General features: G+C 39.5%; 1 protein-coding gene across 2 annotated transcripts in view; it reads right to left on the bottom strand.

Moving 5' to 3' along the window:
• The window catches only part of gfra2b (GDNF family receptor alpha 2b), a 137,172-nt gene that overhangs the window by 16,762 nt on the left and 101,971 nt on the right, over positions 1–18,439 (bottom strand). For both annotated transcript variants that reach the window (XM_051938519.1, XM_051938520.1), the window contains exons 6-8: positions 6,255–6,364; positions 4,587–4,727; positions 1,161–1,345 (exon numbers count right to left, since the gene is read on the bottom strand). In XM_051938519.1, the coding sequence (XP_051794479.1) occupies positions 1,161–1,345; positions 4,587–4,727; positions 6,255–6,364 (436 nt within the window). The remainder of the gene's footprint in view (positions 1–1,160; positions 1,346–4,586; positions 4,728–6,254; positions 6,365–18,439) is intronic.

The following is an 18,439-nucleotide window of genomic DNA, read 5'->3' on the forward strand; positions in this document are numbered from 1 at the left end:
AAAGCTCTGATTGGCCGGGCTGCACAGAACATCTTCTCCAGAAGTTTATTTCACTGAACTGAAGTTTCTAACAACAACTTTATGGGGTAAATTCAGTTCAAAACTCACAAACTGAGATATAAACATATGGTCAGGACAATCACATGACACAAAGCTGCGCTAATGCGAGCTAATGCTAATTTTAACAGCAGATTCTCATTTTTGTCTCACTAAAAGTTCTATTTATCTGTAAGTGAGATAAAAATGAAGCCGTTTAGTATAACATCCCTCCATCCAGTCACATTACATGTGGCAGCGTTGTATAATTCATGCTTTAAATCTCTTACATAATGGATAGCGACTCATAGCGGCCTTTAACCTGCAGCCCTACACCTCGTCTCGGTACATAATGGATGGGTTTCCACTTTCCCCGGATGCAGACGGGACTAATGCGTGTGAAGGTGAAGAAGAGCGAGCCTCATGAATCTGCTCGGTTCAGAACCTCCTCTGCTCTGTCTGGATATGAACCGTCTGCTTCTCTATTTCTGCAGAAACAGCTACATTTTTCCATTTTCTGATGATTCTCTGATGGACAGATTAACAACCTGCAGCGTCGTCAGTCTGCTGAAGAACAGCGGCGTCTTCTCTGTCTGATTATTTAACTGTGGAATCACCGATTTTAGGTATGGGTGTCAGCTACATTTTTGTGCATCCTGACGAGTTACATATGCCGACCAAATTTCACAGCTCAAGGTGACACATCCTGGTTGTACAGCCTGTTTGAAATTTTCCAGGTGGCGCTATTGAGCCATTTTGACTCACACCAATGAAAGTTCCATCAAATATCAAAATGTTTGCTGGCCCTGGTGTGTGAGTGCAAAGTTTCACACGTTTTCAAGTATTTTATGCCTTCAAAATTGTGATTCAAAAAATGACGAAAAATTAAAGCTGCAAGATGGTCGGGTCCTCACATCCTCACTGGTCGGAGGCTGGAAGCATGTCCACCAGGTGGCACTGCGACTGCGAGTATATTTCAACCTATGGCCTATTTAATGGCGACCTATGAAAACTGTCCACAGTTTTAGTGTCCTTTGGTGCTCGAACCCTAAAAACTGTTAAGAATACATGACTGAAACAATTGATCGGTTTTCAGCGTATTCTGTGAAAAGTGAAGGACTCACCTGCAGATTGGCGCAGGTGGAGAACATGCAGGCGCTGTCCAGGGGCTTGATGGCGTTTCCATGGAGAGAGGGGGCAGGCTTGGATATAATTGGCGGCTGGGCGGGAGGCAGGAAGGTGGATGAAGGTTCGGTCACCGGCAGAGTTCCTCCTTCTGAACCGTAACCGAATGACTGGATGGCGTTTTCTGAGAAAGAAACACGAGAAGGTGTTAGTTAGTCAACCCATCCTGGAGATCATCCTCTACTGATACTTTATTCCCACAATTTGAATGTTTATCTGCATTAATGTGTCACAAAACATGAAGGTTTGAAGCTGACCTCCAACAACAGGCAACAACCGAAATGTCCATTCAGGTTTTGGTCTTCAAGAAGACTAAACTTCCTCAAGACTTTACTGCTTTCATTTAACCTCAACCTTTACAAGCCTTCCAGAACCTGCTGCTGAAGAACATCATGATGCTGCCACCACCATGCTTCACATCATGATGCCGCCACCACCTTGCTTCACGTCATGATGCTGCCACCACCATACTTCATATTATAATGCTGCCACCACCATGCTTCACATCATGATGCTGCCACCACCATACTTCATATTATAATGCTGCCACCACCATGCTTCACATCATGATGCTGTCACCACCATGCTTCACGTCATGATGCTACCTCCACCATGCTTCACGTCATGATGCTGCCACTACCATACTTCATATTATAATGCTGCCTCCACCATGCTTCACATCATGATGCCGCCATCACCATGCTTCACATCATGATGCTGCCTCCACCATGCTTCACATCATGATGCCGCCATCACCATGCTTCACATCATGATGCTGCCTCCACCATGCTTCACATCATGATGCCGCCACCACCATGCTTCACATCATGATGCCGCCTCCACCATGCTTCACGTCATGACGCTACCTCCACCATGCTTCACGTCATGATGCTGCCACCACCATACTTCACATCATGATGCCGCCACCACCATGCTTCACATCATGATGCTGCCTCCACCATGCTTCACATCATGATGCCGCCACCACCATGCTTCACATCATGATGCTGCCTCCACCATGCTTCACGTCATGACGCTACCTCCACCATGCTTCACGTCATGACGCTGCCACCACCATACTTCACATCATGATGCCGCCACCACCATGCTTCACATCATGATGCTGCCACCACCATGCTTCACATCATGATGCCGCCACCACCTTGCTTCACGTCATGATGCTGCCACCACCATACTTCATATTATAATGCTACCTCCACCATGCTTCACGTCATGATGCTGCCACCACCATACTTCATATTATAATGCTGCCTCCACCATGCTTCACGTCATGATGCTGCCACCACCATGCTTCATATTCTAATGATGCCTCCACCATGCTTCACAATGGGGATAGTGTAACTCCTTCAGAGGAGTCATAGGTGTCTTGGTGGCCACCCTCCCTTGTTTCTTACTGGTCAGATTTATTCGTGTTCCACATTCCTTCCATTTCTTAATGATGGATTTAACTGGACTTAAAACAACAAGCAATCGATTTTGGAAAACAAACAAAAAAAAGGTTTTCAACTTTCAATTCTTTTTCTAAGCACATATATAAAATAAATGTTAAATATTAATAGCATGTCATTGCAGCAAAAGTCTCTAAAACATTCTTTATTGTGAGTTTATCCATTTTACTGAATGTTCTGAATCCAAGAAGCTAAAGTCAAATTCCTCAACTTATTGTTCTTCGGTGTAATTTAAAGGTACTTTCTGATCATACTTCAGTATTACAGACTCTGTCCTCTAGATATCAGCAGAATGAAGGCGTGTTGATGCAGCGCTGCAGTATTCTGTTAGCGTTAGCGGCTATCTGCTGCTGTAGCTGGGTCAGTGTTATTTAAAGGAGCTACCAGGGGAGCTCCTCTAACCTTTCTCCCCAATTATCTGCTGCTCACACTCTGTTTTCCTGCTTAACGCCAAACCGTGTGAAAGTTTCCACCCGTTAATATGACGCCTTAAGAAGAACAGGAGCACTAAGGAGGAAACATTTAATCTTTAATGTACCTGATTAGATATTTTATGGAATCCAGAATCAAATCCCTTTATTGAATCTGAATCTTATTAGCCATTTTCTAAGAATAAATATCTAAAAGCGTAAATCTGTTCTGAGCTTGAAACAATATATTTTAAATATATGTAAATATATATTTGGTTTTCTGGTGATTTATCTATATATGCATATAGATAAATTTTATATATCTATATCTATATGTACATATTGATATATTTTCATATATCAAAATTGAAGCAGAAATATCAAATACTTGCCTGATATCATCTCTTCAATAATATAAATAATTAATAAAAAAATTACATATATGTTAATTAATTTGTCAATTGCTAAAATTGATGAAAACTACTGGGTTAAAAAAATCTCTGAAAATGATCATATCTGCTTCAGTTTCTCACACGGTAATATTTCTGTTTGACATCTTTGCAAACTGAATCAAACGTGAAATATTTGTTGATTTATTTATATTTTTTGATCATCAGAAAAATGAATCAATTAAATTACTGGATGAATAAACTGATAACAGATTTGTTGTTGAAGTCATTTTTTCCGAGTAAAAAATGTTTAAAAATGTGTAAAAAAAAATTGTCTCTGCTTGAGTTTCTTCGGTAAGCTGGATCCGAACCGAGACAATCGATCAGCTGATTGGTGGAACTTGAGTGATTCTTGTTTTCCGGACAAGTGAATGGAAGGAATAATGTTCAGATTAGGGGACGGACTAAATCACTGTTAGCTGTGATTTCTGGAGGCTTTTCTTTAACGCTAGCTGTGATTTCTGGAAGCTTTTCTTTAAAGCTAGCAGTGATTTCTGGAAGCTTTTCTTTAAAGCTAGCAGTGATTTCTGGAGGCTTTTCATTAACGCGAGCTGTGCTTTCTGGAAGCTTTTCTTTAAAGCTAGCTGTGATTTCTGGAGGCTTTTCTTTAACGCTAGCTGTGATTTCTGGACGGCTTTCTTTAACGCTAGCTGTGATTTCTGGAAGCTTTTCTTTAACGCTAGCTGTGATTTCTGGAGACTTTTCTTTAACGCTAGCTGTGATTTCTGGAGACTTTTCTTTAATGCTAGCTGTGATTTCTGGAAGCTTTTCTTTAACGCTAGCTGTGCTTTCTGGAGGCTTTTCATTAACGCGAGCTGTGCTTTCTGGAAGCTTTTCTTTAAAGCTAGCAGTGATTTCTGGAGGCTTTTCTTTAACGCTAGCTGTGATTTCTGGACGGCTTTCTTTAACGCTAGCTGTGATTTCTGGAGGCTTTTTTTAACGCTAGCTGTGATTTCTGGAGGCTTTTCTTTAACGCTAGCTGTGACCTCCAGACGATTTTCTTTAACTCTAGCTGTGTTTAGCATCTGTGGACTTACTGAGGCAGGTGTTGTGGGTGAAGTCTTGGTGGAAGGCGTCACATTCGGCCTCCTGCGCTCCGGTTCCCCTGCAGCTGCACCACAGCCCGATGGAGATGTTGGACGGGCTGCTGTCGCTGTAGTTGGGCGTCACATCAGAGCCTGAGCAGCCAATCAGAAATGGAAGACAGGTGAAGAGGAGCCAATCAGAAACAGAGGAAAGGTGAAGAGAAGCCAATCAGAAACAGAGGAAAGGTGAAGAGAAGCCAATCAGAAACAGAGGAAAGGTGAAGAGGAGCCAATCAGAGACAGAGGAAAGGTTAAGAGGATTTCAGAAAAACTGGATGGTTTCCAGAGAAGAAATGAGTCACCTGCTCTGCTCTGAAATCCTGACATGAAAGATTCAAATAACGGCCTGATAAAAGCCGGCTGGAGACAAGAATCTGCTCAAAACAGATTCTGTAAAAATCTGAAAATCTCACCTCCTCAGAGCAGCTGTGAAGCCACCACTGAGTTTCAGATGCACAAAAACGGAGAAAACCAGACACAAAACAACAAAAACAAGACGCAAAATGACAAAAATGAGACACAAAAGAGCAAAAATGAGACACAAAATGATGTAAAAAAGACACAAAATTACAAAAATGAAACAAAAAGAGCAAAAATGGGACACAAAATGGCAAAAATGAGATACAAAATGGTGTAAAATGAGACACAAAATTGTGTTAAAAAGACACAAAAGAGCAAAAATGACACACAAAATGACAAAAGAGACACAAAATGGTAAAAACTAGACACAAAATGACAAAAATAAGACACTAAACAGCAAAAATGAGACACAAAATGGTAAAAACGAGACACTAAATAGTAATAGTGAGACAAAACAGCAAAAGTGAGACACAAAACTACACAAATACCGGCCTGCTAAAATCCAGCTGGAGACAGGAGGAGGAATGGACCAGAATAATATTTATTCACACGGAAACTAATCGCTCTGAACCCTGAAACCTGCCTGAAGGTTAGACAGATGCACTTTTTTTTAAAGAAAATGAGAAAAATGGAACTATTTATCAGCCAGAAACTGTTCTGTCCTGCTGTCCCTGAACTGCTCGTCTGTGACTTACAGTTTAAATGTGAGTTAAATTCACTGAATTATAAACGTCTTGTTCAGAAATTCACCAAAAATGAACCGTTTGCTCAAAACAGATTCTGTAAAAATAAGAAAATTCTCAACTCCTCAGAGCAACCGTGAAGCCATGACTGTGAACAAACATCAGGCGACAAAAATTCATTGTTTCAGTGGCACAAAAATGGCAAAAACAAGACACAAAACAACAAAATTGTGCAAAAAAAGACACAAAACAACAATAATGAGACATAAAAGAGCAAAAATTAGGCACAAAATGGTGGAAAAAGACATAAAATAGCAAAAATGAGCCAGAATATGGTGTAAAAATGACACAAAACAGCAAAATATTTGTCAGAAAATGATGTAAAAATGACATAAAATGACAAAAATGAGACAAAATGGCAAAAATGAAACACAAAACAGCAAAAATGAGACACAAAATTATGTAAAAATGACATAAAACAGAAAAAACAAGTGAGTAAATAGTGTAACCAATATGCAAAATGACAAAAATGAGAGCCAAACTGCCAGAAATGGACGTTTTCAGTCGTTAGACTCACCGATGAGGCCGACGTAGGACATGAGGCAGCCGTGGAAGTTATCATGAGGACAGCTGGTGACGGAGTGAGGAGTCATCTGACAGTTCATGTGGAAGTCAGCCAGCCGGGACCTGAAGGAAAAACACAACAACAACACAACTGTCAGCAACACAACAACAACAACAACAACAACAACAACACAACGGTCAGCCAGCCGGGACCTGAAGGAAAAACAACAGTGAGTTTTCCAGTAATCCAGTTCGGTCAGGTATTAGAAGGAGTCTCTGATTTCTTTTTGCTTCTAGAAACTTAGCATCTGCTAGCCACCTAGCTAAATGCTAAATGCTAGCATCCAGCCAGCTGGAATGGTAAATATTTCCTCCTGTAGCAGCATCTGAACCAAGCTAACAGCTACGTTAGCATCATCTGAACTGATCCACATCCAGGTTCCTTCTGGACAGAGAACACATCTACTGTTGAACAATCCTCACCAGAACAGCCTCAGCATGACCAGGTCACTGCTGCCAACTCCTCAGTAAGGAAAGTCGCTGTTGGCTGTCCTAAAAGTCACTAGAAGTCGCTAAATGACGTCATCTCCTAATGTGCATATTTCCCAGTTTGCATGTAATTGTAATCAATGTTGTAGGAGAGAGGAACAACGTTGTGGAAGAGACCAAAAAGTGAGTATAAAAGACCCAAAATATGGTAAATGGACTTGATCTTATATAGCGCTTTTCTACTCATCAGAGTACTCAAAGCGCTTTACAACAATTGCTCCCATTCACCCACACACACTAATGTTGCAGGTTGCTAATCAACCTGCAACATCAGTCAGTATACATTCATACACCAGTGGAACAGTCACTGGTAAGCAATTCAGGGTTCAGACTCTCGCCCAAGGAAACTTCGGCATGCAGCACATGACTAGGCGAGAGCGGGAATCGAACCACCGACCCTTCGATCATTGGACGACCCGCTCTACCACCTGATCCACAGCCACCCCACAGCCGTGTTTGTACTAGAGGCTAAATGCTGTGGTTTATTTATGACAGTGAAGAAACATTTTCGTTTATATGGCTCCCTAAGTCTGGATGGGATCTGTAGTGACTTTGTCCATGTGCGATTCATCTGCCGTCTGGAGTGATGTGTCCTCTAATCAGACACTGGGTCTGCTGTGGGGTTACTGGACTGACAGCCTGTGCTCTGGGAGGGGGAGGAGCTCACAGCAGCACCTGCTGCTGGTTGAAAACAGTAACTGCAGAATGATCCCAGTTTTCCTGTCAGAGTCTCCAAAACGGCAGAAAAGTCACTAGATTTGTCGCCAGTCGCTTTTAACAAAAAAAAAAAGTTGCTAGGACGCTTTGAAAAGTCGCTAGATTTAGCAAGAAAGTCGCTAAGTTGGCAACACTGGACCTGCTCTGGTTCCGGTTTGTGTGTCTCTGTGTGTGTTAGTATCAGTGAACGTCTGTAGTCTCCATGTTTGTAGTTTAAAGTCCTTCCTGAGCAGATCCAGAAGATCTCCATAGATCTGGAAGTAGCCAGCTGATTCATGCAGAGGTTTGTCAGATTGTGTGTCTCTACATCATGCATGTGTTAATGTAACACAAACTGTGGCAGGATAGAAGAAAACAGCTGCTGAGCTCAGTCTATAGTCTGTCCTCCGTTCTGTCCAACAGTCCATCCTGCAGCTGGTTCGTCTCCTTTGTGTCATTTTGTGGTCATTTTGTGTCTTTTTATAGTTGTTTGTGTCGCTTTGTGGTCATTTTCTGTCTTTTTATAGTTGTTCGTGTCGCTTTGTGTCATTTTGTGGTCATTTAGTGTCTTTTTATAGTCGTTTGTGTCTTTCTATAGTCGTTTTGTGTCATTTTGTGTCTTTTTGTAGTTGTTCGTGTCGCTTTGTGGTCATTTTTTGGTCATTTTGTGTCTCTTTATAGTCGTCGTGTGTCATTTTGTGTCTCTTTATAGTTGTTCGTGTCGCTTTGTGTCATTTTGTGGTCATTTAGTGTCTTTTATAGTTGTTCGTGTCGCTTTGTGGTCATTTTGTGGTCATTTTGTGAATTTTTATAGTCGTTTTGGGTCGTTTTGGGTCATTTTGTGTCGTTCATGTCGCTTTGTGGTCATTTTGTAGTCAGTTTGTGTCTTTTTATAGCCGTTTTGTGTCTTTTTATAGTTGTTTTGTGTCATTTTGTGGTCATTTTGTGTCTTTTTGTAATTGTTTCGTGTCGTTTTGTTGTTTCTTTAAGGTCATTGTGTCTCTCTTTGTCATTTTGTGTCATTCTGTGGACGTTTTGTGTGTCTTTGTGGTCATTTTGTGTGTCTTTGTGGTTGCTTTGCGTCTTCTTAGTGGACATTTTGCGTGTCTTTGTGTGTGTCCTTGTCCTTCGTTCTGGACACGAGTATAAAGTGTTTGTGGGCTGCAGAGTGATGCGGTCTGACAGGTCCGAGTGTTGTGTTTGACTTTCGCTGAGGTCATTGTGTGTCTGAAATATGTCGACACAGTCACCTTGTGAGGACACACAACAACAACAACAACAACAACAACAACAAGCCTCTGTGAAGTAAATCTCTACATTTCAGAATGACCTGAACCAATCAATCGATCAGATAATCAATCAGTTCATCAGCAGATAGATGATAATAAACCATCAGATAAACTCACTAACGGGTTATTAGAACTGAAATAATGACAACAGAGCAGCTGATGGTTTTATTACGGTCATTTCTGGTGATTTCTCAGGGTTTTGTGGTGATTCTGTGTCTTTTTCTACAGGTTCTTCTTGTGGTCTTTGTGCAACTATGTCTTTCTTTTGTGGTGATTTTGTGTATTTTTGTGGATGTTTTGTGTCTCTTTGAAGCCATTTTCTGTTTCTTTGTGCCATTTAGTGTATTTTTACGATCTTTTTGCATCTTCTTATGGTTATTTTGCGCCTCTTTGTGGTTGTTTTGCATCTTTTTGTGGTCATTTTGAGCATTTTTATGATCTTTTTGTAACTATTTGTGGCAATTTTGTGTGTCTTTGTGGTTATTTTGTGTTTTTTTGTGGTCATTTTGTGCCTTTTTGTGGTTATTTTGTGGTCTTTTTCTCCAACGTAAACTATCTGCCTCTAATGACAGACTGAAGGCCTCACATTGATCCAGGTGGATGTTTTTTGTGTGTTTTTTATTAATGTTCTAAACATGTCACAGTGACGTGTTTTTAATGCATAGTTCTGTTACAGATGTGAGGAAGGTATTTGAGGGTTGAAGTCTCATCTGAAGTCTCCTCCAGATGAATGTTGGTCCTCTGAAGTGTATCGGTTTGAGTCATCTGACGACAATGACACACTAAACACACACTTCCTGCCAGCTGACACACATTTCCATCCTTCAGAGGACTCCAACCTGCAGCCCAACCTGGAGCCTGAATCCTCTCCAAGGTCGGATCTCCAGCTGGTTGGACCTCCAGCTGGTTGGACCTCCATCCAGTCCTCACAGAGCCAGAGGTTCTCCTGCAGCGACACCTTCACCCTTGGTCTTGTCGGACAGATTTCAGAGTGACTCAGACCTCGACTGCCGCTGTGTTTGGCAGCTTTTCATGTCAAAGGAACACGAGGGTGTTTTCAGACACGTGAGGGATTCCTGAAGGACGCTGCAGTGGATGAAGCTGACAGCAGAGTTTATGTTACAGAAACCGACTGAAGGTCAAAGAGCTTCATGTTGGATGGTACAAGCAAGGTTCTTCAAAGGAAGTTTAAATATCTGCTGACGTGATGCATTTATTTGCCAGTAATATGAACGTCCGGTCTCTAGTTATTGTTCAGTGTAATAATAATAAAATTTAGCTTTATTTCTAAAACACCTTTATACTCATAAAGACTAAAGAAAAGCTCAATATCAGAATATAGACAACATCTGATTGGTTTAGTCTTCATACTGACTCAATCCACTTTGGATCCACCCTTGACTTGGACTCGACTCCTTTCAGATCTGGCCTTGAATTGTACTTGATCCCTTGGGATTCAATTTAGACTCTGACTGGATTCCTTCAGGGTTCAGTCTTTACTCAGACTCAATTTGTTTTGGATTCATTCTTGACTCGGACTCTAACCCCCATAGATTCTGTCTTGAAAAGAAACTCATAAATTTCTTTTTTTTCTCCACTTTTACACATCAAACTCAGGTATATTTTATTATTTAATTATGTTTTCTGGTAGCTTTGCCTCTTTTGTGGTACTTTGGCCTCTTGTCATGATAATTTTCCATCTTTTACAGTGACTTAGTCTTTTTATGATCTTGGACTCATCTTGACTCGGTCTCTGGGGGTTTTGACTCGGGACTGGACTGGTGGGTGAGTGTCTTGACTCGTCTTTGTCGTGTAACTGTGACTCTTGATCAGCTGAGACTGAAACTTGTGTAAATGTTTAAGTTTGAGATGTAGAGTCTAATTAAGGCTCTAGTCGTGACCTGAGACTCGATGTTCAGTCCTCAGTTGATGCTGAGACCCAGAACAGGAGAACTACATCAAAGTTTCATTGTCAGCTCGTATCATTTAATATTTTAATAAGTTTTCATTAAATTTTCATGTTTTTTATGTATTATAATAATAAGCGTTTTTTCTTAGAATGAATTAACAGAGTTACATCTCTTCTTCTCTGGTCTCAGGCTTCATTCAGTCTCCACTCAGACTCGACCTCTTTGTGATTCAGTCTTGATTCGGATTTAACATCTTTCAGATCTAACCTCAGTCTTGATTCAATTTTGACTCAGACTTGAACCTTTGAAGATTCCATCTTGACTGAACACTTTTTAGATTCAGTCCTAAACTCGACCCCCTAAGGATTTAATCTTTACTGTGACTCAAACCCTTTTGGATTCAGTCTTGACTCGGACTCAACATCTGTCAGATCTGGTGTTGACTTGTACTTGATCCCCTTGGATTAAATTTTGTGTTAATTCCTTTTGGATTCAGCCTTGAATTGAACTCATAATTGAACTATTTTAGATTTCGTCTCATGAGCTCAACATCTTCATGATTCACTGTTGACTTGAACTTAAACTCCTTTCGGATTCTGTCTTGACTCATACTCGACCCCTTTAAGGTTTTGTCTTGACTTGTACTCTACCCCACTGGTTTCAGTCTCTGTACTGACTCGACTCCTTTTAGTTTCTGTCTTAACTCGGACACAACATCTTATTGGTCTAGTTTTGATACTGGCTCAATCTCATTTGATTTCAGTTTGTACTCAAACTTGACCTCTTTTGGGTTCAGTCTTGATACTGATTAGATTACTTTTGGATTCAGTTTTTACCTAGACTCAATTCTTTTTGGATTCTGTCTTGATTCGAACTCTTGCCCCAGTAGATTTTGTCTTGACTCAAACTCAACATCTTTTAGGTTTTGTCCTGATACTGACTCCAGTCCTTTGGAGTTGGTCTGGACTTGGACTCGACTCCTTTAGGATTTAGACTTGATTCTGACTCGACCTGCTTTGGATTCCACCTGGACTTCTGCTCAACCCCTTTATACCTAATTTTGACTTGGACTCAACCCCTTAGACTCAACTTTGACTTGGATTCGACCCTTTTCTGATCTAGTCTTGAACTGTACTCGATCCCTTTGGATTCAGTTTAGACTCTGACTCGATTCCTTCTGGGTTCAGTCTTTACTCAGACTCAACTCTTTTTGGATTCAATCTTGACTTGGACTCGAACCCCCATAGATGTTGTCTTGATTCAAACTCAACATGTTTTACATGTCCTGATACTGATTCAATTCCTTTTGGAGTTGGTCTGGACTTGGACTCGACTCCTTTAATGTTTGGACTTGATTTGGACTCAAACTCTTTTGGGTCCAGTCTGGACTTTGGATTCAGTTTAGACTCTGACTCGATTCCTTCAGGATTCAGTCTTTATTCAGATTAAACTCCTTTCACACTTGGTCTTGACTTGCACTCGACCTGTTCTGGACTCGGTCCGACTGAGACTCGACCCTGTACATGTCTCTGGCTCTGATCTAGTCCTCTATTGATTAAATAAAGTCCATCCTGGTGTGAATGTGGAGGTTTTAAGATGAAAGAAGTCTAAAGTCTTTAGTCTGACGGCTGAAGGTCAGGGAGTGACGAGTGCTGAGCCAGAGGCAGCAGGAGACTCGAGCAGAGTTATCCGAGTGCTTCAATCTGCGTTCCGTAAAGCACTTGATGAAATCTGTCCTGAGCTGCGGGTTTCCCTTCAGGGCTCGTTAAAGATTCATCTGCACGAATCAGCCGGTGGAGAGGAAGCAGGAAGTGAGCTTTACTCTCTCCGACCCGACGACTCTCCATCCGACTCGAAACGACTCGACTCGGCATGAAAAAGTAAACATGTCTGAATAAGACATGAAGGTTCTGCAGTGAGCGAAGGCCTCCGAGGGTTCTGGAGACACTAATGCAGGAACATGATGGCTGCAGGAGGTTCTTCAGAGTCCAACTGTCTTACTGTCTGCTGACGGTTGCCATGGAGACCAACCTCCAGCCCAGATTTCTGTTTAATGTGATTTATGGTAGAAGCAGCTGGAATTAACCACTTACTGATGAATATTATATAGAACTATTGCAGATTAATATCATGTTAGAGTCATTTAACTGTATGGAAGGATCAGCAGCAGCATTTTAGCTTCATATATAACAGATTTATTGATAATATTTACTCAAAATGTTCATTTTTGGACATTTTATCAACTGTTTTAGATGTTTTATTAATTTATTTAATTGTATTGCTATTTTTAAATATTTTATTGATATTATTTTATATTTTCTGACATATTGAGAACTTTGTGACATTTAAAACCCATTTATAGACAATTGTTATAAGAATATTTTCATTTATTATTATTTCATTTATCATTTTTCAAAGTTTTAAAAATATTTTGACATTTTAAAGTATTTTCTACAATTTTATTCATATTTCTTTATTTAAATTGTAAGTAAATTTTTTATTGTTTTTACACAAATTAATTAATACAATATTTTATGAAACTGTTTTAACAATTTTATCAGCAAATATTTGCAACAGTTATTATTTTTATATAGGTTATTATTTTTATTGACATATTCATAATTTATGATTATTTTAAAAGACGTATTTTCTGACATTTTATTATTATTTTCAGTTTTTAAAATCTTTTACACAATTTTTTCAAAATCCCAGAAATTGAATTAATATTTTTTATTTAAATTGTGTTTGAAATGCAAATTTTATATTTACACAAATTAATGAATATAATATTTCTGACATTTTGTCAACTGTTTTAGAAGTTTTATTAATATATTTTACATTTGTACTCTTTTTAGACATTTTATAAATATTTTATGACCTTCACAATTTTAGGATATTTAAAACATATTTATGGACAACATAATATGTTCCAACACTTTATTGTTAGTTTCTGATGTTTCAAAATTATTTTGTGCAACATTTTAACAATATTTTCAACATTTTTAAAATTTATATATATGCGCATATTACTATTTTTAGACATTTTATTACTACTAATTATAATTAATTCTATGGTATGTTCTGACATTGTATCAACTGTTTTTGACATTTTATTATTACATTTTACATTTATTACTATTTCTACATATTTTAATATTGTTTTGTGTTATAACTTTTTTAGACGTTTAGATTTTTTTTCTGATTTGTGATTTTTAAAGCATATCGATATTTTATCTACATTTTATTCTTATTTTCTGATGTTTTAAATATATTTTTAGACATCTTTAGAACACTCTCCATCATTTTATTGACATTTTGGTCATTTTTATAATATTTCTTCATTTAAATGGTATTTAAAGTCAAATATTATTTAAACACAAATTGTTGAAGAGAACATTTTAAATCATTTTATGATACAACAAGTTTTTGTTAAAAATGAGGAATCGTGAGACACGCTGATGTCTAAGTCATGTTCTGCAGATAAATAACCCCAGTCTGATTGTTTCTCCGTACTATCGGTGTTAGAAAAGGCATTTTAAAGTCGAGGACCTGGTCAGTCCTTCTGCAGATCCTGGACCAGCGTTAGCGTCTCGTTTCCGTCTCCATCGTTCATCGTTCATGTTTACAGCAGCAGAACATTAAAAGGAGTTTGGGTCTAAACGCCCTCATTAGCGACTGTCAGGCTTCATCTACACTGGAACCAACTCAGTTATCCTCAGAATAAATAAATCCAGACTCTGTTATTCACCCGTCAACATCCGACACGTCAATCAGTGTGGAACAGACTCACAAACACCTCCAGCGGTGTTCAGTTAATGAGGGTAAACAATGAACACACACATCAACACTCCACAAACACACAGTTATTAATACAGATATAGCTAAATGTGGTTTTGTGTCTCTGTGTGCTCGTTTTGTGTCTCTTTGTGGTTGTTTGTGTCTCTTTGTGGTCGTTTCGTGTCTCTTTGTTGTTGTTTTAAGTCTCTTTGTGGTTGTTTTGTGTCTCTTTGTGGTCATTTTTTGTCTCTTTGTGGTGGTTTTGTGTCTCTTTGTGGTCGTTTCGTGTCTCTTTGTTGTTGTTTTCAGTCTCTTTGTGGTTGTTTTGTGTCTTTGGTGGTCATTTTTTGTCTCTTTGTGGTGGTTTCGTGTCTCTTTGTGGTCGTTTCGTGTCTCTTTGTTGTTGTTTTGAGTCTCTTTGTGGTTGTTTTGTGTCTTTGTGGTCATTTTTTGTCTCTTTGTGGTTGTTTCGTGTCTCTTTGTGGTCGTTTCGTGTCTCTTTGTTGTTGTTTTGAGTCTCTTTGTGGTCATTTTGTGTCTCTTTGTGGTTGTTTTTTGTCTCTTTGTGGTTGTTTTGTATATCTGTGGTGATTATTTGTACATTTGTCATTTTTGTTGGGGTTTGTTTGTGTTTTTTGGTTGGTTTGTGTTACTTTCCTGTCATCTTCCATGTTTTTACTCTCGATTCTGTTTGTCATTTGTTTTTTTGTTTTCAATCTGGTGTGCAGTAGACAAACGTTTCCTGTCAGAGATGATTCCGACGGCTGCAAACAAAGACTTATTTATTATTTTGTGTTGATGTTGTGTTGTACCTTTTATATGAATGGAGTTTGGACCAGGAACTCGTCTTAAAAACTACATTTGAAGAGAAGCCGGTGTTTCATCACTGATTATTTTCCTGTTTTAAATGTTGCTACTGTGCTTTTATGTGTTTCTGTAAAGTTCAGGAGGATCAGACGTTTAAATGTGGATCATTATTTAGGTCATCTAGGAAGTCAAGGTGAAGTTAAACTAGTTTTTCTGCATCTTTAATGTTTAAATGCAGTTTTTCTGATGCATATTTATCCTCAACCCATTTTGAATCCTACAGAACAATTCGTCCAAAACACTGAAATGTTCTCAGATTATTTTTAACATGACTTTAATATCAGGTTTTATATTTGTGTGTTCAGGTTTCATTGTTTCCTCCCAGATTTATTCCTGGATGCACAGAAATGAAGCTTCATATCAGATCCTCATCAGCAGTCAGTCGATCAGACGTCACACAGCGTTTCCTTCGTCTCCTCTAACTGTGGCGTCTTTTAAAACCCAGAAATATTCCAGGACCAACAGAAAACGATCCCGTTAGTTCTCACCTTACTGTCCTTGTCCTGAAGACGACGGGAGCAGCAGCTATTATTAGCAGAAAACGTCTAAAGTTAAACGACTCGGAGCAGAAAAATATTTGTGGAGACGATTTAATAGATTCTTAACCTTCTGTTCATTTTTAAAGTCCTGCAGCTCTGTGGACCCAGAATGAAGGAGAGAAGAAACTCAGAGATGTTTTCTGTAGGACTCAGAACGATGGAAACCAGAAAATAAAAGCTGAATTTCTTTGATTATTACCTTTAAACAAACATCAGAAATCATCACTTCCAACATGTTTCCTGGAAGTTACTGAGGATCCACCTACTGGAGATATTTATTTATGTTTCATTTGTGATCATGTTTGTCTCTTTTTGCTGCCACTTTGTATATTTTGTGTATTTTTCATATATTATAGCATATTATAGTATACTATACTGACATAGACATAGTGTAATGTCATAAACACTACACCACATGCACTACAGTGTATTACTGCCTCTGATGAACTCTTTGGTTTCCATCAGGACACATCTGGCTGATGTTGGGTTTTTATGCATCAGGTTGGTGGCGACCCCATCAGCTGGAGGACAACACACACACACACACACACACACACACACACACACACACACACACACACACACACACACACACACACACACACACACACACACACACCCTCGTGCACTGAGGCGTGCTGAGGTAAACTGCTTGTGGTGTTTTAAGGAGCCAATCAGAGGCGGTGTTGCTCCATTACCTGGTCAGTGAGGTGGTTCTGATGGAGGAGCTGCTGGAGGTCAGAGAGGACGGAGCTTTACCCAGGTTATACCCAATCTGACGCCTTCATAGCACAACCCAAGGCAGAAAAACACCAACCTGATGCCTTCACAGCACAACCAAGGGTGGAAAAACACAACCTAACACCTTCACAGCACAACCCAGGGCAGAAAAATACAACTTGATGCCTTCACAGCACAACCCAGGGCAGAAAAACGCAATCTGATGCCTTCACAGCACAACCCAGGGCAGAAAAACACAACCCGACGCCTTCACAGCACAACCCAGGATAGAAACACACAACCTGATGCCTTCACAGCACAACCCAGGGCAGAAAAACACAAACTGACGCCTTCACAGCACAACCCAGGGCAGAAAAACAAAACTGATGCCTTCACAGCACAACCCAGGGCAGAAAATCCCACACAAGCCATCAGACAGCAACACAACCAGTCAGCGTAGGTCTATGTGTGTGTGTTTTGTGTCTGTTTGTGGATGCTTTGTGTCTCTTTGTTGTCATTTTGTGCCTCTGTCTTGCTGTGTTGTCTTATATATGGTGTATATCAGAGAAAGCTCTGCAGTTTTTCCTAAATATGACTCATTTTATTTTGCGTCTCAGAGGATCTTATTCATGTGGAACATCCAGTCGCTGCATCAACACTGGATTGTTCAGAGTTTGTTCAGTTTTCTACATCAGCTGCAGCGTTATTCAGACACACAACATTCAGTCTGAAATAAACCCTAATTATCCTCCAGACTCCCTGCTCTGAGCAACCCTCTGACACCAGTTTGTGTAACGTTGTGTTTCCATATAAATCCTTTAAATGTCATCACAGCTGCAGGTTTAACATTAGAGGAGGTTCTGCTCTTATTCTCCTGAAAACTCACTGAACTGTTTAGACGTCAGCACATTATTGTTATTTTCTCATGTCATTGAGTGGAGTTGAGTTTGTTTGATGAAGAAAGTCTGTTTTAAGTTCAGTTTGCACTATTTTAGCATCATGTTGTGTCTCTTTGTGGACGTTTTGAGTCTTTGTGGTCGTTTTGTGCGTTTTTGTGGTTGTTTTGTGTCTCTTTATGGTCGTTGTGTGTGTCGTTGTTGCTGTTTTGTGTCTCGTTGTTGCTGTTTTGAGTCTCTTTGTTGCTGTTTTGTGTCTCGTTGCTGTTTTGTGTCTCTTTGTTGCTGTTTTGAGTCTCTCTGTTGCTGTTTGAGTCTCTTTGTTGCTGCTTTGTGTCTCTTTGTTGTTGCTTTGTGTCTTGTTGTTGCTGTTTTGAGTCTCTTTGTTGCTGTTTTGTGTCTCTGTTGTTGCTTTGTGTCTCTTTGTTACTGTTTTGAATCTCTTTGTTGCTGTTTTGAGTCTCTTTGTTGCTGTTTTGTGTCTCTTTGTTGCTGTTTTGTGTCTTGTTGTTGCTGTTTTGTGTCTCGTTGCTGTTTTGTGTCTCTTTGTTGTTGCTTTGTGTCTCTTTGTTGCTGTTTTGTGTCTCATTGCTGTTTTGTGTCTCTTTGTTGCTTTGTGTCTCGTTGTTGCTGTTTTGTGTCTCGTTGCTGTTTTGTGTCTCTTTGTTGTTGCTTTGTGTCTCTTTGTTGTTGCTTTGTGTCTCTTTGTTACTGTTTTGAATCTCTTTGTTGCTGTTTTGAGTCTCTTTGTTGCTGTTTTGTGTCTCGTTGTTGCTGTTTTGTGTCTCTTTGTTGCTGTTTTGTGTCTTGTTGTTGCTGTTTTGTGTCTGTTCCTGTTTTGTGTCTCGTTGTTGTTGCTTTGTGTCTCGTTGTTGCTGTTTTGTGTCTCGTTGCTGTTTTGTGTCTCGTTGCTGTTTTGTGTCTCTTTGTTGTTGCTTTGTGTCTTTGTTGTTGC

This window comes from Acanthochromis polyacanthus, chromosome 18 (genome assembly GCF_021347895.1).
Source record: "Acanthochromis polyacanthus isolate Apoly-LR-REF ecotype Palm Island chromosome 18, KAUST_Apoly_ChrSc, whole genome shotgun sequence".
Lineage (NCBI taxonomy): Eukaryota > Metazoa > Chordata > Actinopteri > Pomacentridae > Acanthochromis > Acanthochromis polyacanthus.